The sequence below is a fragment of the Oncorhynchus gorbuscha genome, linkage group LG12, assembly GCF_021184085.1.
Source record: "Oncorhynchus gorbuscha isolate QuinsamMale2020 ecotype Even-year linkage group LG12, OgorEven_v1.0, whole genome shotgun sequence".
In the NCBI taxonomy this organism is placed as follows: domain Eukaryota; kingdom Metazoa; phylum Chordata; class Actinopteri; order Salmoniformes; family Salmonidae; genus Oncorhynchus; species Oncorhynchus gorbuscha.
In genome coordinates this window covers 1,922,526-1,949,312 of record NC_060184.1, presented here as the reverse complement: position 1 = coordinate 1,949,312, position 26,787 = coordinate 1,922,526, and the positions used below count along the sequence as shown (strand labels likewise).

General features: G+C 45.2%; 1 protein-coding gene across 1 annotated transcript in view; it reads left to right on the top strand.

The window, feature by feature from the left end:
• Positions 1 to 727: 727 nt before the first annotated feature.
• The window catches only part of LOC123990451 (pleckstrin homology domain interacting protein), a 137,923-nt gene continuing 111,863 nt past the window's right edge, over positions 728 to 26,787 (top strand). Inside the window, exons 1-6 of the mRNA XM_046290987.1 lie at positions 728 to 952; positions 1,063 to 1,121; positions 1,207 to 1,236; positions 1,390 to 1,449; positions 21,209 to 21,359; positions 26,654 to 26,752. Coding sequence (XP_046146943.1) covers positions 913 to 952; positions 1,063 to 1,121; positions 1,207 to 1,236; positions 1,390 to 1,449; positions 21,209 to 21,359; positions 26,654 to 26,752 — 439 coding nt within the window. The 5' untranslated portion in view covers positions 728 to 912. The remainder of the gene's footprint in view (positions 953 to 1,062; positions 1,122 to 1,206; positions 1,237 to 1,389; positions 1,450 to 21,208; positions 21,360 to 26,653; positions 26,753 to 26,787) is intronic.

The following is a 26,787-nucleotide window of genomic DNA, read 5'->3' as shown; positions in this document are numbered from 1 at the left end:
ATAAGTGTATGTGTTGATGATCGACGTGGATTGTTGTAACTCACGAGGTTTTGGTTTCATTCATTAGTGTACATCCCCCTCCTCAACCCCTTCCCCCATTTTAGTGCTGGGAGCGGGACTGAGTCGACACATGCAGCCGAGACAAATGGAGGAGAAACCCAACGGCTCCGGGAGTGGGTGTGTTGTTTCAGACACGTTGTTAGTTACACAATAACGACACGACCAATAACCCACAGCTCTGACGACCAAATAACTAACAAAAACGACGTGGAAAATGTTACAGCAGCACCATAATCACAATCATAGTCTCCCCAAATGCACTGTTTGTAAGAAACGTCTCGCTAACTTGACCTGACGACAGTTTATACGATCATAATCTTCATAAACAGCTGCGCGTAACGGTTACTTTGTAAACAAAAAAAGACAGTAAATTAAAAGTGTAAAATAATATGAGTGTATCGAATCAGTGGTCATGTCGTTACAATGTAACAACCATTTTCTGTGCCTCGCTCGTCTCCTGCTACAATGTTTCCGCTGCCTCCCTTCCACGTCCCGTGTCTACAGCAGCACTACTTGGTATTCCTGCGCAGAGGGCTTGCGCTATTACAGGGAGGAGGGGTGGCGGAGGCACCCCACTATTACAACCACTTTAACGGTGTTTTTATCACCCCCCGTGTCTTATACAAACCTTCGAGTGACTCTCACAACAGTTATTGAGGTATTATCGATGCGATGTGTTGTGGAGGGTTGAGCCCCGTCGGAGGGCCTATTTGACGGAAGCGCGGAGGGGTTTGTATGGTGGCCGGGCTGTTTAGCGGTGGTACGGTCCTGAATGGAGGAAGTGTTTTCCTGCGGGGTAAACAGTGACAGCTATAGGGCAGACTCTCTCAGACCCCTAAAAACAAATCGAAAATGGATTCAGACAGTAAACTGGTCGCCCAGCTGAATTCTGGTGAGTAGAGCGAGCTGAATATGTGACATTTAGATGTTATAATTCTATCCAGTCGCTCCGGCGCCCTCCTCTGTAGCTAACCCGCTCCGTCCTCTCTCTCGCCCCTACAGAACTCTACTTCCTAATCGCCCGCTTTCTACAGTCTGGACCGTGCCAGAACGCAGCAGAGGTGGGTCCGATGGTATTTTAGGATTATTTATTATATTCACAGATTTGTCTCGGTGTGTGATTTTGAGTTTTTAATCTATTTCCAGACGTTGATCCGGGAGGTGGAGGAGAAGGAGGTGAGTCGTGTATCTATGCTCGCCTCGCATCAAGCTGCTCTCTCTGCACTTTCTCATGTTGATTTTAAGCAGATTTATCATTTAATGTTTAAAAACACAAATAGACGAGTTGATAGTGTTTGTGATCGGAACTGAACTGTGCATTTCCTGCAGCTACTGCCCACACGACGGGACTGGACGGGGAAGGAGCACCCAGGGAGATACGAAGATTTGGTAAGGCTCCTCTATAACTGAGAAAAAGTTTTTTAGAGAGAGCAAAATAAAAATTGAATTTCCCGCAATTTTTAAATCAGGAAAAAAAAAGTCAAAAGGATTGTACCGAGAAAAACTGAACCTAACCCGGACCAGAGGAGGCAATGAGTATTGTCCTGGTCCATCGGGGACCCTGGGTTGAGAGTTTGGTGACAGGCATGTCCAAAACATTTAAATAGTAGTGAAAATGTGTGTGAAATGTTGGTACGTCATGAGTGTTGTGGCGTTGGATCGCGCGGGGGAGGGACTCCTGCGCCACAGCTTGCACGAGATGAAGGCGCCCAGCTCCTGCTGTAGAGAGGGAGCCTTGGTGTGTGTGTGTGTGTATGTGTGTGGCTAAAACACACAAGCAGCGGGACGAGGTAAAACACTGCTTTTAGGAGAATATAAACAGTCATATCAGAAAGCACTGGGAAATAAAAATGTCCTTTTAAAGAGAGTTTTGTCAGAAGGAGAGTGGCAGGATGGGGACAGAGAGGAGTGTGTGTTGTTATCTCAGGACTGAAGGAGAGGGGGAGAGAGGGGTGACATGGGGTAATATTGAGCTTAAATCTAATTATTATGGCTTTATTAATTAATCGACTAATTAGGTCAATTACATGGTGATTTTACATAATGCTATTGCAGCACTGCATGAATAACACCATGCAATGTCAATATAATACATATTTTAGTGTTTTGAGATCAAGTGTTTAGATATTTTAAAACTTTTATATTTCTGGCAAATTATCATAACCTTAATCTTTTTTAAATCAATTTTTCCATGACATGGTTATTTTAATTTTAGTTTTTTACATCATCAGTAGCCTACAGTAGCCTCATGATCTTTTGCAGACTCGACTAAAACTAAATCTATACATTTATAGAACAACAATATTGACAGTGTGTCTGTCTACTCCCCCCTCCTCCTCTCCTCTCCTTGCTCTGCCATTTCTCCCTCCGCCAGTGAGCGGGGGTTGTGATGCGGCTGGCCGGGCCTACTGTCTCAGTCCTTCACTGCTTCTTCTTAAGATGCGACATGTTCTTAAAGGTGAACTATGCAGAAATCGCTCCGCCATTTCCTGGTTGCTAAAATTCTAATAGTTTGCCTAATTTCAGTTTATGTGACAAAACAAGCAAGTACAGTGTAGAGAATCATTGTACCATCTAAACCGCTGTGAGATATATTTTCCATAACCAAAAATATTGTATGTTCAGCTGTTTGAAGCTGGTGTACAATACCTAAAATAATAGACAAAAAAATTAAACTTAATAACAGGAATCATAGAAATAGAGCACATAGAACAGATCAACCTCTTCATAGACTGTCTTTTAATGATAATGACAGATCTATAACACATAGAACAGATCATATATTTATAACAATAACAATTAGTTATACATTAATAAAGACAATTATGGTAATTATTATGGTGATATTATTATGATGGTCCGTGTTTTCTCCCTCTAATATATGTATTTTGGTGATATTAGTGATGATGATGATGATAGTGATATTAGTGATGATGATATTAGTGATACTGATGATAGTGGTATTAGTGATACTGATAATAGTGATATTAGTGATACTGATGATAGTGATATTAGTGATACTGATGATAGTGGTATTAGTGATACTGATGATAGTGGTATTAGTGATACTGATGATAGTGGTATTAGTGATACTGATGATAGTGATATTAGTGATACTGATGATAGTGGTATTAGTGATACTGATGATAGTGATATTAGTGATACTGATGATAGTGGTATTAGTGATACTGATGATAGTGATATTAGTGATACTGATGATAGTGATATTAGTGATACTGATGATAGTGATATTAGTGATACTGATAATAGTGATATTAGTGATACTGATGATAGTGGTATTAGTGATACTGATGATAGTGGTATTAGTGATACTGATGATAGTGATGTTAGTGATACTGATGATAGTGATATTAGTGATACTGATGATAGTGGTATTAGTGATACTGATGATAGTGATGTTAGTGATACTGATGATAGTGGTATTAGTGATACTGATGATAGTGATGTTAGTGATACTGATGATAGTGATATTAGTGATACTGATGATAGTGGTATTAGTGATACTGATGATAGTGGTATTTGTGATAATAGTAATGATTATGCTTATATTAGTGATGATGTTAGTGATAATAGTGATATAATTGATAATAACAATAATGATGATGATAGTGATGATGATAGTGATATTAGTGATAATGATGATGATAGTGATATTAGTGATAGTGATGATGATAGTGAAATTAGTGATAATGATGATGATAGTGATATTTGTGATAATGATGATGATAGTGATATTTGTGATACTGATGATGATAGTGATATTAGTAATTATGGTTATATTAGTGATGATGGTAGTGATGTTAGTGATAATGATGTTGATAGTGATATAAGTGATAATAACAATAATAATGACGATAGTGCTATTAGTGATAATAATGACGATAAATGTGATATTAGTGATGATAATGATGACGATAGTGCTATTAGTGATAATAAAGATGCTAAATGTGATATTAGTGATGATAATGATGACGATAGTGCTATTAGTGATAATAATGGTGATAAATGTGATATTAGTGATGATAATGATGATGTTAGTGATGTTAATGATAATAATGATGGTAGTGCTATTAGAGATGATGATGATGTTAGTGATAATGATGGTGATATTAGTGATAATGATGCTGATAGTAATAATGATGATGATGATAGTGATAATAATGATGATGTTAGTGATGATAATGATAGTGATATTAGTGATAATGATGATGGTAGTGATATTAGTGATAATGATGATGATAGTGATGTTAGTGATAACATGATGTTAGTGATGTTAGTGACAATGATGATAGTGATGTTAGCAATAATGATAATGATAGTGCTGTTAGTGATAATGATGATGATAGTGATGCTAGCGATAACGATGATGATAGTGATGATGATAGTGATATTAGTGATAATGATGATGTTAGTGATAATGATGAGTATAGTGATATTAGTGATCATATTAATGATGATAGTGCTATTACTGATGTTAGTGATATTAGTGACAATAATGATGTTAGTAATAATGATGATATAGTGATAATAGCAATGCCGATAGTGAGATTAGTGATAATGATGATGTTAATGATGATGTTAGCGATAATGATAACAATTATGTTAGTGATAATGTTGATGTTAGCGATAATGACAATGGCGACGGTAATGATAATGATGAATAAATTGATATTAGCGATAATGATGATGTTAGTGATACCGATGGTGATAGTGGTGTTAGCGATAATGATGATGATAGTGATGTTAATGATAATGACGATGATAGTGATATTAGTGATAGTGATGATGTTAGTGATAATGATGCTGATAGTGTAATTAGTGATAATAGTAATGATGATGTTAGTAATAATGATGATGATGCCAGTGATAATAATGATGCTGGTAGCGGTAATGATCATGATGATGTTAACGATAATGATGAAAATATTGATATTAGTGGTAATGATGACGGCAGTGATAATGACGACGTCAACGATAATAATGACGATAGTGATAACGATGATGATAGTGCTGTTAGTGATAATGGTGATGTTAGTGATAATGAGTATGATTTTGATAATTATGGTAATAGTGATATTAGTGATAATAATGATGATAGTGATATTAGTAATAATGATGAGAGTAGTGATAATGATGATGATAGTGATATTAGTGATCATTTTAATGATGATAGTGCTATTACTGATGTTAGTGATATTAGTGACAATAATGATGTTAGTAATAATGATGATATAGTGATAATAGTAATGATGATAGTGATATTAGTGATAATGATGATTTTAGTAGTGATAATGATGATGTTAGTGATAATGATAACAATGATGTTAGTGATCATGTTGACATTAGCGATAGTGATAACGACGATGTTAATGATAATGATGAATATATTGATATTATTTATAATGATGATATTAGCGATAATGATGATGTTAGTGATAATGACGATGTTAGTGATACTGATGTTGATATCGCTGTTAGTGATAATGATGATGATAGTGATATTAGCGATAGTGATGGTGTTAGTGAAAGTGATGATGATAGTGTAATTAGTGATAATAGTAATGATGATGTTAGTGATGTTAGTGATAATGATGATGATGCTAGTGATAATAATGATGATGGTAGCGGTAATGATAATGATGAATATATTGATATTAGCCATGACGATGATGCTAGCGATAATGACTATGTAAGTGATAATGACGACAATAGTGATGCTAGTGATAATGACAACAATAGTGATGTCAGTGATAATGACGCCGTTAGTGATAATGATGATGATAATGTAATTCATGATAATAGTAATGATGATGTTAGTGATGTTAGTGATAATGATGATGATGTTAGTGATAATATTGATGATGTTAGTGATGTTAGTGATAGTGATGATGATGGCGGTGAAAATAATGATGTTAGTGATGTTAGTGATAATAATGATGTTAGTGATGTTAGTGATAACGATGAAATGATGGTAGTGTCAACACCGATGATAATGATGTTATTGATAATGGCGACGATAATGATGTTAGCGATAATGATTATAGTGATGTTAGCGATAACGATGATGATAATGATGTTAGTGATACCAATGATGATAGTGATGTTAGTGATAATGACGACGATAGTGATGTTAGTGATAATAATGATAATAGTGCTATTAGTGCTAATAATGATAATAGTGCTATTAGTGATAATAATAATGGTTGTGATATTAGTGGTGATGTTAGTGCTATTAGTGATAATGATGATAGTGATATTAAATCAAATCAAATTTTATTTGTCACATAACATGCTTACTTACATGCTTACAACACAAACAAGCCCTTAACCAACAGCGTAGTTCAAGAAGAGTTAAGAAAATATTTACCAAGTAGACTCAAATAAAAAGTAATAATAAAAGGTAACATAGAATAACAATAACAAGGCTATATACAGGGGACACCGGTACTGAGTCAGTGTGGAGGTTATATACAGGGGACACCGGTACCGAGTCAGTGTGGAGGTTATATACAGGGTGTTACGGTACCGAGTCAGTGTGGAGGTTATATACAGGGTGTTACGGTACCGAGTCAGTGTGGAGGTTATATACAGGGGACACCGGTACCGAGTCAGTGTGGAGGTTATATACAGGGTGTTACGGTACCGAGTCAGTGTGGAGGTTATATACAGGGGACACCGGTACCGAGTCAGTGTGGAGGTTATATACAGGGGACACCGGTACCGAGTCAGTGTGGAGGTTATATACAGGGGACACCGGTACCGAGTCAGTGTGGAGGCTATATACAGGGGACACCGGTACCGAGTCAGTGTGGAGGTTATATACAGGGGACACCGGTACCGAGTCAGTGTGGAGGCTATATACAGGGGACACCGGTACCGAGTCAGTGTGGAGGTTATATACAGGGTGTTACGGTACCGAGTCAGTGTGGAGGTTATATACAGGGGACACCGGTACCGAGTCAGTGTGGAGGCTATATACAGGGGACACCGGTACCGAGTCAGTGTGGAGGTTATATACAGGGTGTTACGGTACCGAGTCAGTGTGGAGGTTATATACAGGGTGTTACGGTACCGAGTCAGTGTGGAGGTTATATACAGGGTGTTACGGTACCGAGTCAGTGTGGAGGTTATATACAGGGGACACCGGTACCGAGTCAGTGTGGAGGTTATATACAGGGGACACCGGTACCGAGTCAGTGTGGAGGTTATATACAGGGGACACCGGTACTGAGTCAGTGTGGAGGTTATATACAGGGGGCACCGGTACCGAGTCAGTGTGGAGGTTATATACAGGGTGTTACGGTACCGAGTCAGTGTGGAGGTTATATACAGGGTGTTACGGTACAGAGTCAGTGTGGAGGCTATATACAGGGGGCACCGGTACCGAGTCAGTGTGGAGGCTATATACAGGGGACACCGGTACCGAGTCAGTGTGGAGGTTATATACAGGGGACACCGGTACCGAGTCAGTGTGGAGGCTATATACAGGGTGTTACGGTACAGAGTCAATGTGGAGGCTATATACAGGGGGCACCGGTACCGAGTCAGTGTGGAGGTTATATACAGGGAACACCGGTACCGAGTCAGTGTGGAGGTTATATACAGGGTGTTACGGTACCGAGTCAGTGTGGAGGTTATATACAGGGGACACCGGTACCGAGTCAGTGTGGAGGTTATATACAGGGTGTTACGGTACCGAGTCAGTGTGGAGGTTATATACAGGGTGTTACGGTACCGAGTCAGTGTGGAGGCTATATACAGGGGACACCGGTACAGAGTCAGTGTGGAGGTTATATACAGGGGACACCGGTACCGAGTCAGTGTGGAGGTTATATACAGGGTGTTACGGTACCGAGTCAGTGTGGAGGCTATATACAGGGTGTTACGGTACCGAGTCAGTGTGGAGGTTATATACAGGGGACACCGGTACAGAGTCAGTGTGGAGATTATATACAGGGTGTTACGGTACCGAGTCAGTGTGGAGGTTATATACAGGGTGTTACGGTACCGAGTCAGTGTGGAGGTTATATACAGGGGACACCGGTACCGAGTCAGTGTGGAGGTTATATACAGGGTGTTACGGTACCGAGTCAGTGTGGAGGTTATATACAGGGTGTTACGGTACCGAGTCAGTGTGGAGGTTATATACAGGGTGTTACGGTACCGAGTCAGTGTGGAGGTTATATACAGGGTGTTACGGTACCGGGTCAATGTGGAGACAAAATACAGGGGGCACCGGTACCGAGTCAGTGTGGAGGCTATATACAGGGGACACCGGTACCGAGTCAGTGTGGAGGTTATATACAGGGTGTTACGGTACCGAGTCAGTGTGGAGGTTATATACAGGGTGTTACGGTACCGAGTCAGTGTGGAGGTTATATACAGGGTGTTACGGTACCGAGTCAGTGTGGAGGTTATATACAGGGTGTTACGGTACCGAGTCAGTGTGGAGGCTATATACAGGGGACACCGGTACCGAGTCAGTGTGGAGGTTATATACAGGGTGTTACGGTACCGAGTCAGTGTGGAGGTTATATACAGGGGACACCGGTACCGAGTCAGTGTGGAGGCTATATACAGGGTGTTACGGTACCGAGTCAGTGTGGAGGTTATATACAGGGTGTTACGGTACCGAGTCAGTGTGGAGGTTATATACAGGGTGTTACGGTACCGAGTCAGTGTGGAGGTTATATACAGGGGACACCGGTACCGAGTCAGTGTGGAGGTTATATACAGGGTGTTACGGTACCGAGTCAGTGTGGAGGTTATATACAGGGTGTTACGGTACAGAGTCAGTGTGGAGGCTATATACAGGGGGCACCGGTACCGAGTCAGTGTGGAGGCTATATACAGGGGACACCGGTACCGAGTCAGTGTGGAGGTTATATACAGGGGACACCGGTACCGAGTCAGTGTGGAGGCTATATACAGGGTGTTACGGTACAGAGTCAATGTGGAGGCTATATACAGGGGGCACCGGTACCGAGTCAGTGTGGAGGTTATATACAGGGGACACCGGTACCGAGTCAGTGTGGAGGTTATATACAGGGTGTTACGGTACCGAGTCAGTGTGGAGGTTATATACAGGGGACACCGGTACCGAGTCAGTGTGGAGGTTATATACAGGGTGTTACGGTACCGAGTCAGTGTGGAGGTTATATACAGGGTGTTACGGTACCGAGTCAGTGTGGAGGTTATATACAGGGGACACCGGTACCGAGTCAGTGTGGAGGTTATATACAGGGTGTTACGGTACCGAGTCAGTGTGGAGGCTATATACAGGGTGTTACGGTACCGAGTCAGTGTGGAGGTTATATACAGGGTGTTACGGTACCGAGTCAGTGTGGAGGTTATATACAGGGGACACCGGTACAGAGTCAGTGTGGAGGTTATATACAGGGTGTTACGGTACCGAGTCAGTGTGGAGGTTATATACAGGGTGTTACGGTACCGAGTCAGTGTGGAGGTTATATACAGGGTGTTACGGTACCGAGTCAGTGTGGAGGTTATATACAGGGTGTTACGGTAACGAGTCAGTGTGGAGGCTATATACAGGGGACACCGGTACCGAGTCAGTGTGGAGGTTATATACAGGGTGTTACGGTACCGAGTCAGTGTGGAGGTTATATACAGGGGACACCGGTACCGAGTCAGTGTGGAGGCTATATACAGGGTGTTACGGTACCGAGTCAGTGTGGAGGTTATATACAGGGTGTTACGGTACCGAGTCAGTGTGGAGGTTATATACAGGGTGTTACGGTACCGAGTCAGTGTGGAGGTTATATACAGGGGACACCGGTACCGAGTCAGTGTGGAGGTTATATACAGGGTGTTACGGTACCGAGTCAGTGTGGAGGTTATATACAGGGTGTTACGGTACCGAGTCAGTGTGGAGGCTATATACAGGGGACACCGGTACCGAGTCAGTGTGGAGGTTATATACAGGGGACACCGGTACCGAGTCAGTGTGGAGGTTATATACAGGGTGTTACGGTACCGAGTCAGTGTGGAGGTTATATACAGGGTGTTACGGTACCGAGTCAGTGTGGAGGTTATATACAGGGTGTTACGGTACCGAGTCAGTGTGGAGGTTATATACAGGGTGTTACGGTACCGAGTCAGTGTGGAGGTTATATACAGGGTGTTACGGTAACGAGTCAGTGTGGAGGCTATATACAGGGGACACCGGTACCGAGTCAGTGTGGAGGTTATATACAGGGTGTTACGGTACCGAGTCAGTGTGGAGGTTATATACAGGGGACACCGGTACCGAGTCAGTGTGGAGGCTATATACAGGGTGTTACGGTACCGAGTCAGTGTGGAGGTTATATACAGGGTGTTACGGTACCGAGTCAGTGTGGAGGTTATATACAGGGTGTTACGGTACCGAGTCAGTGTGGAGGTTATATACAGGGGACACCGGTACCGAGTCAGTGTGGAGGTTATATACAGGGTGTTACGGTACCGAGTCAGTGTGGAGGTTATATACAGGGTGTTACGGTACCGAGTCAGTGTGGAGGCTATATACAGGGGACACCGGTACCGAGTCAGTGTGGAGGTTATATACAGGGGACACCGGTACCGAGTCAGTGTGGAGGTTATATACAGGGTGTTACGGTACCGAGTCAGTGTGGAGGTTATATACAGGGTGTTACGGTACCGGGTCAATGTGGAGACAAAATACAGGGGGCACCGGTACCGAGTCAGTGTGGAGGCTATATACAGGGGACACCGGTACCGAGTCAGTGTGGAGGTTATATACAGGGTGTTACGGTACCGAGTCAGTGTGGAGGTTATATACAGGGTGTTACGGTACCGAGTCAGTGTGGAGGTTATATACAGGGTGTTACGGTACCGAGTCAATGTGGAGGTTATATACAGGGTGTTACGGTACCGAGTCAGTGTGGAGGTTATATACAGGGTGTTACGGTACCGGGTTGTGGAGACAAAAGGGGGGCACCGGTCAGTCAGTGGAGGCTATATACAGGGGACACCGGTACCGAGTCAGTGTGGAGGCTATATACAGGGGACACCGGTACCGAGTCAGTGTGGAGGTTATATACAGGGTGTTACGGTACCGAGTCAGTGTGGAGGTTATATACAGGGTGTTACGGTACCGAGTCAGTGTGGAGGTTATATACAGGGTGTTACGGTACCGAGTCAGTGTGGAGGTTATATACAGGGGACACCGGTACCGAGTCAGTGTGGAGGTTATATACAGGGTGTTACGGTACCGGGTCAATGTGGAGACAAAATACAGGGGGCACCGGTACCGAGTCAGTGTGGAGGCTATATACAGGGGGCACCGGTACCGAGTCCGTGTGGAGGTTATATACAGGGTGTTACGGTACCGGGTCAATGTGGAGACAAAATACAGGGGGCACCGGTACCGAGTCAGTGTGGAGGCTATATACAGGGGGCACCGGTACCGAGTCCGTGTGGAGGTTATATACAGGGTGTTACGGTATCGGGTCAATGTGGAGACAAAATACAGGGGGCACCGGTACCGAGTCAGTGTGGAGGCTATATACAGGGGACACCGGTACCGAGTCAGTGTGGAGGTTATATACAGGGTGTTACGGTACCGGGTCAATGTGGAGACAAAATACAGTGGGCACCGTTACAGAGTCAATGTGGAGGCTATATACAGGGGACACCGGTACCGAGTCAGTGTGGAGGTTATATACAGGGGGCACCGGTACCGAGTCAGTGTGGAGGTTATATACAGGGTGTTACGGTACAGAGTCAATGTGGAGGCTATATACAGGGGTACCGTTACAGAGTCAATGTGGAGGCTATATACAGGGGACACGGTACCGAGTCAGTGTGGAGGTTATATACAGGGTGTTACGGTACCGAGTCAGTGTGGAGGTTATATACAGGGGGCACCGGTACCGAGTCAGTGTGGAGGTTATATAGAGGGTGTTACGGTACCGAGTCAGTGTGGAGGTTATATACAGGGTGTTACGGTACCGAGTCAGTGTGGAGGCTATATACAGGGTGTTACGGTACCGAGTCAGTGTGGAGGTTATATACAGGGGACACCGGTACCGAGTCAGTGTGGAGGTTATATACAGGGTGTTACGGTACCGAGTCAGTGTGGAGGTTATATACAGGGGGCACCGGTACCGAGTCAGTGTGGAGGTTATATACAGGGGACACCGGTACCGAGTCAGTGTGGAGGTTATATACAGGGTGTTACGGTACCGAGTCAGTGTGGAGGTTATATACAGGGGACACCGGTACCGAGTCAGTGTGGAGGTTATATACAGGGTGTTACTGTACCGAGTCAGTGTGGAGGTTATATACAGGGTGTTACGGTACCGAGTCAGTGTGGAGGTTATATACAGGGTGTTACGGTACCGAGTCAGTGTGGAGGTTATATACAGGGTGTTACGGTACCGGGTCAATGTGGAGACAAAATACAGGGGGCACCGGTACCGAGTCAGTGTGGAGGCTATATACAGGGGACACCGGTACCGAGTCAGTGTGGAGGTTATATACAGGGTGTTACGGTACCGAGTCAGTGTGGAGGTTATATACAGGGTGTTACGGTACCGAGTCAGTGTGGAGGTTATATACAGGGTGTTACGGTACCAGGGTGTTAGTCAGTGTGGAGGCTATATACAGGGGACACCGGTACCGAGTCAGTGTGGAGGTTATATACAGGGTGTTACGGTACCGAGTCAGTGTGGAGGTTATATACAGGGGACACCGGTACCGAGTCAGTGTGGAGGCTATATACAGGGTGTTACGGTACCGAGTCAGTGTGGAGGTTATATACAGGGTGTTACGGTACCGAGTCAGTGTGGAGGTTATATACAGGGTGTTACGGTACCGAGTCAGTGTGGAGGTTATATACAGGGGACACCGGTACCGAGTCAGTGTGGAGGTTATATACAGGGTGTTACGGTACCGAGTCAGTGTGGAGGTTATATACAGGGTGTTACGGTACAGAGTCAGTGTGGAGGCTATATACAGGGGGCACCGGTACCGAGTCAGTGTGGAGGCTATATACAGGGGACACCGGTACCGAGTCAGTGTGGAGGTTATATACAGGGGACACGGTACCGAGTCAGTGTGGAGGCTATATACAGGGTGTTACGGTACAGAGTCAATGTGGAGGCTATATACAGGGGGCACCGGTACCGAGTCAGTGTGGAGGTTATATACAGGGGACACCGGTACCGAGTCAGTGTGGAGGTTATATACAGGGTGTTACGGTACCGAGTCAGTGTGGAGGTTATATACAGGGGACACCGGTACCGAGTCAGTGTGGAGGTTATATACAGGGTGTTACGGTACCGAGTCAGTGTGGAGGTTATATACAGGGTGTTACGGTACCGAGTCAGTGTGGAGGTTATATACAGGGGACACCGGTACCGAGTCAGTGTGGAGGTTATATACAGGGTGTTACGGTACCGAGTCAGTGTGGAGGTTATATACAGGGTGTTACGGTACCGAGTCAGTGTGGAGGTTATATACAGGGTGTTACGGTACCGAGTCAGTGTGGAGGTTATATACAGGGGTTACGGTACCGAGTCAGTGTGGAGGTTATATACAGGGGTTACGGTACCGAGTCAGTGTGGAGGTTATATACAGGGTGTTACGGTACCGGTGTGGAGGTTATATACAGGGGGCACCGGTAGTCAGTGTGGAGGTTATATACAGTGTGGAGGTTAGGTTATATACAGGGTGTTACGGTACCGAGTCAGTGTGGAGGTTATATACAGGGGTTACCGGTACCGAGTCAGTGTGGAGGTTATATACAGGGGACACCGGTACCGAGTCAGTGTGGAGGTTATATACAGGGTGTTACGTCAGTGTGGAGGTTATATACAGGGGACACGGTACCGAGTCAGTGTGGAGGTTATATACAGGGTGTTACGGTACCGAGGGGTTACGGTCAGTGTGGAGGTTATATACAGGGGTTACAGTGTGGAGGTTATATACAGGTACCGAGAGTCAGTGTGGAGGTTATATACAGGGTGTTACACCGAGTCAGTGTGGAGGTTATATACAGGGGACACCGGTGCCCGAGTCAGTGTGGAGGTTATATACAGGGTGTTACGGTGTCAGGTGGAGGTTATATACAGGGTGTTACGGTGGACCGAGTCAGTGTGGAGGTTATATACAGGGTGTTACGGTACCGAGTCAGTGTGGAGGCTATATACAGGGTTATATAGTCAGGGGAGGTTATATACAGGGGACACCGGTAGTCAGTGTGGAGGTTATTACAGGGTGTTACGGTACAGTCAGTGTGGAGGTTATATACAGGGTGCACGGTACCGAGTCAGTGTGGAGGCTATATACAGGGGACACCGGTACCGAGTCAGTGTGGAGGTTATATACAGGGTGTTACGGTACCGAGTCAGTGTGGAGGTTATATACAGGGTGTTACGGTACCGAGTCAGTGTGGAGGTTATATACAGGGTGTTACGGTACCGAGTCAGTGTGGAGGTTATATACAGGGTGTTACGGTACAGGGTGTTACGGTAGTCAGTGTGGAGGCTATATACAGGGGACACGGTACCGAGTCAGTGTGGAGGCTATATACAGGGGACACCGGTACCGAGTCAGTGTGGAGGGAGGTTATATACAGGGTGTTACGGTACCGAGTCAGTGTGGAGGTTATATACAGGGTGTTACGGTACCGAGTCAGTGTGGAGGTTATATACAGGGTGTTACGGTACCGAGTCAGTGTGGAGGTTATATACAGGGTGAAATCAGTGTGGAGGTTATATACAGGGGTTACGGTACCGAGTCAGTGTGGAGGTTATATACAGGGGACACCGGTACCGAGTCCGTGTGGAGGTTATATACAGGGTGTTACGGTACCGGGTCAATGTGGAGACAAAATACAGGGGCACCGGTACCGAGTCAGTGTGGAGGCTATATACAGGGGCACCGGTACCGAGTCCGTGTGGAGGTTATATACAGGGTGTTACGGTACCGGGTCAATGTGGAGACAAAATACAGGGGGCACCGGTACCGAGTCAGTGTGGAGGCTATATACAGGGGACACCGGTACCGAGTCAGTGTGGAGGTTATATACAGGGTGTTACGGTACCGGGTCAATGTGGAGACAAAATACAGGGGGCACCGGTACAGTCAATGTGGAGGCTATATACAGGGGACACCGGTACCGAGTCAGTGTGGAGGTTATATACAGGGTGTTACGGTACCGAGTCAGTGTGGAGGCTATATACAGGGTGTTACGGTACCGAGTCAGTGTGGAGGTTATATACAGGGGACACCGGTACCGAGTCAGTGTGGAGGTTATATACAGGGTGTTACGGTACCGAGTCAGTGTGGAGGTTATATACAGGGTGTTACGGTACCGAGTCAGTGTGGAGGTTATATACAGGGGTTACGGTACCGAGTCAGTGTGGAGGTTATATACAGGGGACACGGTACCGAGTCAGTGTGGAGGTTATATACAGGGTGTTACGGTACCGAGTCAGTGTGGAGGTTATATACAGGGTATTACGGTACCGAGTCAGTGTGGAGGTTATATACAGGGTGTTACGGTCCGAGTCAGTGTGGAGGTTATATACAGGGGACACCGGTACCGAGTCAGTGTGGAGGTTATATACAGGGTGTTACGGTACCGAGTCAGTGTGGAGGTTATATACAGGGTGTTACGGTACCGAGTCAGTGTGGAGGCTATATACAGGGGTTACGGTACCGAGTCAGTGTGGAGGCTATATACAGGGGACACCGGTACCGAGTCAGTGTGGAGGTTATATACAGGGTGTTACGGTACCGAGTCAGTGTGGAGGTTATATACAGGGTGTTACGGTACCGAGTCAGTGTGGAGGCTATATACAGGGGACACCGGTACCGAGTCAGTGTGGAGGCTATATACAGGGGACACCGGTACCGAGTCAGTGTGGAGGTTATATACAGGGTGTTACGGTACCGAGTCAGTGTGGAGGTTATATACAGGGTGTTACGGTACCGAGTCAGTGTGGAGGTTATATACAGGGTGTTACGGTACCGAGTCAGTGTGGAGGTTATATACAGGGTGTTACGGTGTGGACTATATACGAGTCAGTGTGGAGGTTATATACAGGGGACACCGGTACCGAGTCAGTGTGGAGGTTATATACAGGGTGTTACGGTACCGAGTCAGTGTGGAGGTTATATACAGGGGACACCGGTACCGAGTCAGTGTGGAGGTTATATACAGGGTGTTACGGTACCGGGTCAATGTGGAGACAAAATACAGGGGGCACCGGTACCGAGTCAGTGTGGAGGCTATATACAGGGGGCACCGGTATCGAGTCCGTGTGGAGGTTATATACAGGGTGTTACGGTACCGGGTCAATGTGGAGACAAAATACAGGGGGCACCGGTACCGAGTCAGTGTGGAGGCTATATACAGGGGGCACCGGTACCGAGTCCGTGTGGAGGTTATATACAGGGTGTTACGGTATCGGGTCAATGTGGAGACAAAATACAGGGGGCACCGGTACCGAGTCAGTGTGGAGGCTATATACAGGGGACACCGGTACCGAGTCAGTGTGGAGGTTATATACAGGGTGTTACGGTACCGGGTCAATGTGGAGACAAAATACAGGGGCACCGTTACAGAGTCAATGTGGAGGCTATATACAGGGGACACCGGTACCGAGTCAGTGTGGAGGTTATATACAGGGGGCACCGGTACCGAGTCAGTGTGGAGGTTATATACAGGGTGTTACGGTACAGAGTCAATGTGGAGGCTATATACAGGGGGTACCGTTACAGAGTCAATGTGGAGGCTATATACAGGGGACACCGGTACCGAGTCAGTGTGGAGGTTATATACAGGGTGTTACGGTACCGAGTCAGTGTGGAGGTTATATACAGGGGGCACCGGTACCGAGTCAGTGTGGAGGTTATATACAGGGTGTTACGGTACCGAGTCAGTGTGGAGGTTATATACAGGGTGTTACGGTACCGAGTCAGTGTGGAGGCTATATACAGGGTGTTACGGTATCGAGTCAGTGTGGAGGTTATATACAGGGGACACCGGTACCGAGTCAGTGTGGAGGTTATATACAGGGTGTTACGGTACCGAGTCAGTGTGGAGGTTATATACAGGGGGCACCGGTACCGAGTCAATGTGGAGGTTATATACAGGGGACACCGGTACCGAGTCAGTGTGGAGGTTATATACAGGGTGTTACGGTACCGAGTCAGTGTGGAGGTTATATACAGGGGGCACCGGTACCGAGTCAGTGTGGAGGTTATATACAGGGTGTTACGGTACCGAGTCAGTGTGGAGGTTATATACAGGGTGTTACGGTACCGAGTCAGTGTGGAGGCTATATACAGGGTGTTACGGTACCGAGTCAGTGTGGAGGTTATATACAGGGGACACCGGTACCGAGTCAGTGTGGAGGTTATATACAGGGTGTTACGGTACCGAGTCAGTGTGGAGGTTATATACAGGGGGCACCGGTACCGAGTCAGTGTGGAGGTTATATACAGGGGACACCGGTACCGAGTCAGTGTGGAGGTTATATACAGGGTGTTACGGTACCGAGTCAGTGTGGAGGCTATATACAGGGTGTTACGGTACCGAGTCAGTGTGGAGGTTATATACAGGGTGTTACGGTACCGAGTCAGTGTGGAGGCTATATACAGGGTGTTACGGTACCGAGTCAGTGTGGAGGTTATATACAGGGGACACCGGTACCGAGTCAGTGTGCAGGTGTACAGGCTAGTTGAGGTCATCTGTACATGTAGGTAGGGGTGAAGTGACTATGCATAGATAACAAACAAACAGCGAGTAGCAGCAGTGTACAATAGGGAGGGCAGGGGGGGTCAATGTAAATTGTCTGGTGGTGATTTTATGAATTGTTCAGCAGTCTTATGGCTTGGGGGTAGAAGCTGATATTAGTGATCATATTAATGATGATAGTGCTATTACTGATGTTAGTGATAATGAGGAGCCTTTTGGTTCGAGACTTGGCGCTGCAGTACTGCTTGCTGTGCGGTAGCAGAGAAAACAGTCTATATCTTGGGTGACTGGAGTCTCTGAGAATTTGATGGGCTTTCCTCTGACACCGCCCATTATATAGGTCCTGGATGGCAGGAAGCTTGGTCCCAGTGATGTACTGAGCCTTTCGCACTACTCTCTGTAGCGCCTTACGGTCAGATGCCGAGCAGTTGCCATACCAGGCGGTGATGTAACCGTTTAGGAGGCTCTCGGTGGTGCTCCATTACAGCCCTGTCAATGTTAATGGAGGCCTGTTCAGCCCGCCTTTTCCTTTAGTCCACGATCAGCTCCTTAGTCGTCCTCACATTAAGGGAGAGGTTGTTGTCCTGGCACCACACTGCCAGTTCTCTGACCTCCCTATTGGCCGTCTCATCGTTGTCGGTGATCAGGCCTTCCACTGTTGTGTCTTCAGCAAACTTAGTCATGATGTTGGAGTTGTGTTTGGCCACGCAGTCGTGGGTGAGCAGGGAACACAGGAGGGGCGCAAGTTTTAAGGATCAGCGTGGCAGAAGTGTTGTTGCCTACTCTTACCACCTGGTGGCGCCCGTCAGGAAGTCCAGGATCCAGTTCCATGGCTACCGGCGTGAGTGCCACGGGCGGTAATCATTTAGGCAGGTTACCTTCGCTTTCTTGGGCATAAGGACTATGGTGGTCTGCTTGAAACATGTAGGTATTACAGACTCGGACAGGGAGAAGTTGAAAATATCAGTGAAGACACTTGACAGTTGGTTCGCACATGCTTTGAGTACATGTCTTGGTAATCCATCTGGCCCAGCGACTTTGTAAATGTTGACCTGTTTAAAGGTTTTGTTCACATTGGCTACATTGGCTACAGCTGGTGCTCTCATGCATGCTTCAGTGTTGCTTGCCTCGAAGCCAGCATAAATGGCATTTAACTCGTCTGGTCGGCTCGCGTCACTGGGCAGCTCGTGTCTGGGTTTCCCTTTGTAGTCCATAATAGTTTTCAAGCCCTGCCACATCTGACAAGTGTCGGAGCCGGTGTACTAGGATTCAATCTTGATCCTGTATTGATGCTTTGCTTGTTTGATGGTTTGTCTGAGGGCATAGCTGGTTTTCTTATAAGCGTCCGGATTAGTGTCCCGCTCCTTGAAAGCTGCAGCTCTAGCCTTTAGCTCGATGTGGATGTTGCCTTTAATTCATGGCTTCTGGTTGGGATATGTACGTACAGTCACTGTGGGGACGACGTCATCGATGCACCTATTGATGAAGCCAATGACTGAGGTGGTGTACTCCTCAATGCCGTTGGATGAATCCCGAAACATATTCCAGTTTGTGCTAGCGAAACAGTCCTGTAGCGTAGCATCCGCATTATCTGACCACTTCCGTATTGAGCGAGGCACTGGTACTTCCTGCTTTAGTTTCTGCTTGTAAGCAGGAATCAGGAGGATATAATTATGGTCAGATTTGCCAAATGGAGAACGGGGGAGAGCTTTGTATGCATCTCTGTATCTGGTGTAGAGGAGGTCTAAGATTTTTTTTCCCTGGTTGCACTTGTGACATGATGGTAAAACTGTTTTCAGTTTGCCCGCATTAAAGTCCCTGGCCACTAGGAGCGCCGCTTCTGGTTGATTTTCTTCTTTGCTTATGGCCTTATAGAGTTGGTTGAGTGCAGTCTTAGTGCCAGCTTCACCCTGTGGTGGTCAATAGACGGCTATGAATAATATAGATGAGAACTCTCTTGGTAGACAGTGTGCTCTGCAGCTTATCATAAGGTACTGTTCTGCCGGTACACGGAAAATCTCGCTAGCTCTATATTGTCCGTTTCGTTGTTCAGCCACGTCTCGGTGAAACATAAGATGTTACAGTTTTTAATGTCCCGTTGGTAGGATAATCTTAATTGTAGGTCATCTATTTTATTGTCCAATGATTGCACGTTAGCAAGAAGAATGGAAGGCATTGGGAGTTTACACGCTCAACTCCGGATTCTCAGAAGGCTGCCCAATCTACAGCCTCTTTTCCGGCGTCTTTTCTTCGCGAAAAAGGCGTGGATCTGGGCCTGTTCCAGTGAAAGCAGGATATATATACCTTCTCATCGGACTCGTTAATGGAAAATGTTTTCTTCCAGTCCGCTGTGAGTAATCGCTTTTCAGATGTCCAGAATGTTTTTTTCGGTCATAAGAGACGGTAGCAGCAACATTATTAACACAATAAGTAAAAAATGAAGTTACACAAAATAACAAAATAACAAAATAACAAAAAAACAAAAAAGCACAATTGGTTGGGAGAATGGAAAACGTCAGCCATGATCTTCGGTGCCATCTTAACAAGATTATCATTATTATATTAGTGATGATGATGATGATGATAATGATGGTTTTATTAGCTACCATACACACATGCTCTATGCATTGCTCTTATAGTTTTATTAATGAGTGTGTTCTTATGAAACGGATCACGTCTGCAGACCAATGAGATAATATTGAAGGCAATTAAAGGTTCATTCATTGGTGTGTGTGTGTGTGTGTGTGTGTGTGTGTGTGTGTGTGTGTGTGTGTGTGTGTGTGTGTGTGTGTGTGTGTGTGTGTGTGTGTGTGTGTGTGTGTGTGTGTGTGTGTGTGTGTGTGCGCACAGGGGAGTGCCGGTGCAAAATGTACAGATAACAGAGGAGAGGGACGGACTGAGAGGGAGTGTGTCTAATTGGGCAGCAGAGCTGCTTGGTGTGTGTGTGTGTGTGTCTGATTGGGCAGCAGAGCAGCTCAGTGTGTGTGTGTCTAATTGGGCAGCAGAGTGGCTCAATGTGTGTGTGTCTAAGTGGGCAGCAGAGTGGCTCGGTGTGTGTGTGTGTGTCTAAGTGGGCAGCAGAGCAGCTCGGTGTGTGTGTCTAATTGGGCAGCAGATCTGCTCGGTGTGTGTGTGTGTGTCTAATTGGGCAGCAGAGCGGCTCGGTGTGTGTGTGTGTGCTGTCTGAAAAGTAGGCCAGGCATTTTAAGAAGATATCTTGGCTCTGTACAACATCTACATATGTAATTGTACTGAATGTATTTGTACTGAATGTAATTATATGGAGAATAGGGATACTGTAGTCATACTGACCTTACTGCTGTAATGGCTGGTCAGCTTTTAACCGTAACCTGAATTATTTGTGTGTGTTATTTGTGTGTGTGTGTGTGTGTGCAGGTGAAGCTGTATGGCCACATCAGTCCGGACCACCTGCTGCAGGTGTGCCAGAGGGTGTGTCCTCTTCTGGAGGAGGTGGTTCCTGCCAGCGTCCCTGGGATCCACAGTCTGCTGGGGGCGGGGCGACAGAGCCTGCTACGTACCAATAAGAGTCAGTACTGTAATCACATGACATGTTAGCCTGCTACGCACCAATAAGAGTCAGTACTGTAATCACATGACATGTTAGCCTGCTACGCACCAATAAGAGTCAGTACTGTAATCACATGACATGTTAGCCTGCTATGTACCAATAAGAGTCAGTACTGTAATCACATGACATGTTAGCCTGCTACGCACCAATAAGAGTCAGTACTGTAATCACATGACATGTTAGCCTGCTACGCACCAATAAGAGTCAGTACTGTAATCACATGACATGTTAGCCTGCTACGCACCAATAAGAGTCAGTACTGTAATCACATGACATGTTAGCCTGCTATGTACCAATAAGAGTCAGTACTGTAATCACATGACATGTTAGCCTGCTACGCACCAATAAGAGTCAGTACTGTAATCACATGACATGTTAGCCTGCTACGCACCAATAAGAGTCAGTACTGTAATCACATGACATGTTAGCCTGCTATGTACCAATAAGAGTCAGTACTGTAATCACATGACATGTTAGCCTGCTACGCACCAATAAGAGTCAGTACTGTAATCACATGACATGTTAGCCTGCTACGCACCAATAAGAGTCAGTACTGTAATCACATGACATGTTAGCCTGCTACGCACCAATAAGAGTCAGTACTGTAATCACATGATATGTTGTCCTTGATGATCTTTATGGCCTTCCTGTGACATCGGGTGCTGTAGTTGTCCTGGAGGGCAGGTAGTTTGTCCCCGGTGATGCGTTGTGCAGACCTCAATACCCTCTGGAGAGCCTTACGGTTGTGGGCGGAGCAGTTGCCGTACCAGGCGGTGATACAGCCCGACAGGATGCTCTCGATTGTGCATCTGTAAAAGTTTGTGAGTGCTTTTGGTGACAAGCCGAATTTCTCCAGCCTTCCTTAGGTTGAAGAGGCGCTGCTGTGCCTTCTTCACAATACTGTCTGTGTGGGTGGACCAATTCAGTTTGTCCTTGATGTGTACGGGGAGGAACTAAAAACGTACCACCCTCTCCATTACTGCCCCGTCTATGTGGATAGGGGGGTGTTCCTTCTGCTGTTTCCTGAAGTCCACAACCATCTCCTTTTGTTGACGTTGAGTGTGAGGTTACTTTCCTGACACCACACTCCGAGGGCCCTCACCTCCTCCCTGTAGGCCGTCTCGTCGTTGTTGGTAATCAAGCCTACCACTGTATTGTCGCCCGCAAACTTGATGATTGAGTTTGAGGCGTGCATGGCCACGCAGTCGTGGGTGAACAGGAAGTACAGGAGAGGGCTCAGAATGCACCCTTGTGGGCCCCAGTGTTGAGGATCAGCGGGGTGGAGATGTTGTTACCTACCCTCACCACCTGGAGGCGGCCCGTCAGGAAGTCCAGTACCCAGTTGCACAGGGCGGGGTCGAGACCCAGGGTCTCAAGCTTTATGACTAGTTTGGAGGGTACTATGGTGTTAAATGCTGAGCTGTAGTCGATGAACAGCATTCTCACATAGGTCTTCCTCTTGTCCAGATGGGTTAGGCCAGTGTGGTTGCGATTGCATTGTCTGTGGACCTGTTGGGGCGGTAAGCAAATTGGAGTGGGTCTAGGGTGTCAGGTAGGGTGGAGGTGATATGGTCCTTGACTAGTCTCTCAAAGCAGTCGTTTAGCTCAGTTACCTTCGTTTTCTTGGGAACAGGAACAATGGTGGCCCTCTTGAAGCATGTGGGAATAGCAGACTGGGATAAGGATTGATTGAATATGTCTGTAAACACACCAGCCAGCTGGTCTGCGCATGCTCTGAGGGCGCGGCTGGGGATGCCGTCTGGGCCTGCAGCCTTGCGAGGGATAACACGTTTAAATAACACGTTGGCTGCAGTGAAGGAGAGTCCGCAGGTTTTGGTAGAGGGGCAGTGTCAGTGGCACAGTATTGTCCTCAAAGAGAGCAAAGAAGTTATTTAGTCTGTCTGGGAGCAAGACTTCCTGGTATATAGTCTACTGGGTACAAATATAGCCTGCTGGGTACATATATAGCCTGCTGGGTACATATATAGCCTGCTGGGTACACATATAGTCTACTGGGTACATATATAGCCTGCTGGGTACACATATAGTCTACTGGGTACATATATAGCCTGCTGGGTACACATATAGTCTACTGGGTACATATATAGCCTGCTGGGTACATATATAGCCTGACGGATACATATATAGCCTACTGGGTACACATATAGCCTACTGGGTACATATATAGCCTGCTGGGTACATATATAGCCTGACGGGTACATATATAGCCTACTGGGTACACATATAGCCTACTGGGTACATATATAGCCTACTGGGTACATATATAGCCTACTGGGTACATATATAGCCTACTGGGTACATATATAGCCTACTGGGTACATATATAGCCTACTGGGTACATATATAGCCTGCTGGGTACATACAGTGGGGCAAAAAAGTATTTAGTCATCCACCAATTGTGCAAGTTCTCCCACTTAAAAAGATGAGAGAGGCCTGTAATTTTCATCAAAGGTACACTTCAACTATTACAGACAAAATGAGAAAAAAAATCCAGAAAATCAAAAAACAAATTATGAATTTATTTGCAAATTATGGTGGCATTGAAGGCATCAGCATTGAAGGCATTGAAGATGAAATGTGGCTGGGTCTTTCAGCATGACAATGATCCCAAACACACTGCCCGGGCAACGAAGGAGTAGCTTCGTAAGAAGAATTTTAAGGTCCTGGAGTCTCCAGATCTCAACCCCATAGAAAATCTTTGGAGGAAGTTGAAAGTCCGTGTTGCCCAGCAACAGCCCCAAAACATCACTGCTCTAGAGGAGATCTGCATAGAGGAATGGGCCAAAATACCAGCAACAGTGTGTGAAAACCTTGTGAAGACTTACAGAAAATGTTTGACCTCAGGGCCGATTTCAAGTTTTCTTAACATTCGGAAATTGGTAATTTTTATTTTTTACACCTTTATTTAACCTTTATTTAACCTTTATTTAACCTTTATTTAACCTTTATTTAACCTTTATTTAACCTTTATTTAACCTTTATTTAACCTTTATTTAACCTTTATTTAACTATGCAAGTTAGTTAAGAACACATTTTTATTTTCAGTGACGGCCTAGGAACGGTGGGTTCACTGCCTTGTTCTTGGGCAGAATGACAGATTTTCACAATTCAGCTCGGGTGATTCTGTCTTGCAACATTACAGTTAACTAGTCCAGCGCTCTAACCACCTGCCTCTCATTGCACTCCACGAGGAGACTGCCTGTTAAGTGAATGCAGTAAGCCAAGGTAAGTTGCTAGCTGGCATTAAACTTATCTTATAAAAAACAATCAATCAATCATAATCACTAGTTAACTACACATGGTTGATGATATTACTAGTTTATCTAGCGTGTCCTGCGTTGCATATAATCGATGCAATGCGTATCGTTGCTCCAATGTGTACCTAACCATAAACATCAATGTCTTTCTTAAAATCAATACACAGAAGTATTTATTTTTAAACCTGCATATTTAGCTAAAAGAAATCCAGGTTAGCAGGCCATATTAACCAGGTGAAATTGTGTCACTTCTCTTGCGTTCATTGCACACAGAGTCACGGTATATGCAACAGTTTGGGCCGCCTAATTTGCCAGAATTTTACGTAATTATGACATAACATTGAAGGTTGTACAATATATCAGGAAAATTTAGACTTATGGATGCCACCCGTTAGATAAAATACAGAACGGTTCCGTATTTCACTGAAAGAATAAACGTCTTGTTTTCAAAATTATAGTTTCCGGATTTGACCATATTAATGACCAAAGGCTCATATTTCTGTGTGTTATTATGTTATAATTAAGTCTATGATTTGATAGAGCAGTCTGACTGAGCGATGGTAGGCAGCACCAGGCTCGTAAGCATTCATTCAAACAGCACTTTCGTGCGTTTTGCCAGCAGCTCTTCGTTGTGCGTCAAGCATTGCGCTGTTTATGACTTCAAGGCTATCAACTCCCGAGATGAGGCTGGTGTAACCGATGTGAAATGGCTAGCTAGTTAGCAGGGTGCGCGCTAATAGCGTTTCAAACGCGTTTCAAACTCGCTCTGAGACTTGGAGTGGTTGTTCCCCTTGCTCTGCATGGGTAACGCTGCTTCGATGGTGGCTGTTGTCGTTGTGTTGCTGGCTCGAGCCCAGGGAGGAGCGAGGAGAGGGACGGAAGCTATACTGTTACACTGGCAATACTAAAGTGCATATAAGAACATCCAATAGTCAAAGGTATGAAATACAAATGGTATAGAGAGAAATAGTCCTATAATTCCTATAATAACTACAACCTAAAACCTCTTACCTGGGAATATTGAAGACTCATGTTAAAAGGAACCACCAGCTTTCATATGTTCTCATGTTCTGAGCAAGGAACTTAAACGTTAGCTTTCTTACATAGCACATATTGCACTTTTACTTTCTTCTCCAACACTTTGTTTTTGCATTATTTAAACCTGAACAAGGCAGTTAACCTGTTCCTAGGCCGTCATTGAAAGTAAGAATGTGTTCTGACTTGCCTAGTTAAATAAAGGTGTAAAACAATCGGCGCACAAAAATACAGATTTCAGATTGTTATGGAAACTTGAAATCGGACCTAATTAATCGGCCATTCCGATTAATCGGCAGACCTCTACCGTAGTCTGGCTTTTTATAGCGGTCTTGGAGCAGTGACTTCTTCCTTGCTGAGCAACATTTCATTTTATGTCGATATTGGACTTGTTTTACTGTGGATATACATACTTTAAAAATTGCAGACCTCCACAAGTCTGGTTCATCCTTGGGAGCAATTTCCAAATGCCTGAAGGTACCATGTTCATCTGTACGAACAATAGGACGCAAGTATAAACACCATGGGACCACGCAGCCGTACCATTGTTCTGATTTAACCTTTGATCCATTTTTAGCTGCCCCCCCCCCAGTTTTCAATGTGTGTATGTTTAATGTGTCTTTTTGTGTGTGTTTAAGGTGTTTGTGTGTGTTTGTGTGTGTGTTTGTATGTTTAACGTGTGTGTGTGTGTGTGTATATATATATATTTAATGTGTTTCTTTTGGTGTTAACATGTGTTTGTGTGTGTGTTTGTATGTTTAACGTGTGTGTGTGTGTTTGTGTGTGTGTTTGTATGTTTAACTTGTGTGTGTGTATATATATATATTTAACGTGTTTCTTTTGGTGTTAACATGTGTTCGTGTGTGTGTGGAGCATATTTGTTCGAGTGTGTGTGTTTAACGTGTGTGTGTTTAACGTGTGTGTGTTTTGTTCCTGCAGGCTGTAAGCATGTGGTGTGGAAGGGTTTGGCCCTGGCAGCACTGCACTGTGGTAGGCCCCCTGAGCCGCCAGTTATCTATGGGAGCCCGCCCAGCATCGGTAGGTAGCCTATGACTGGTTAAATGTTGTGTAAT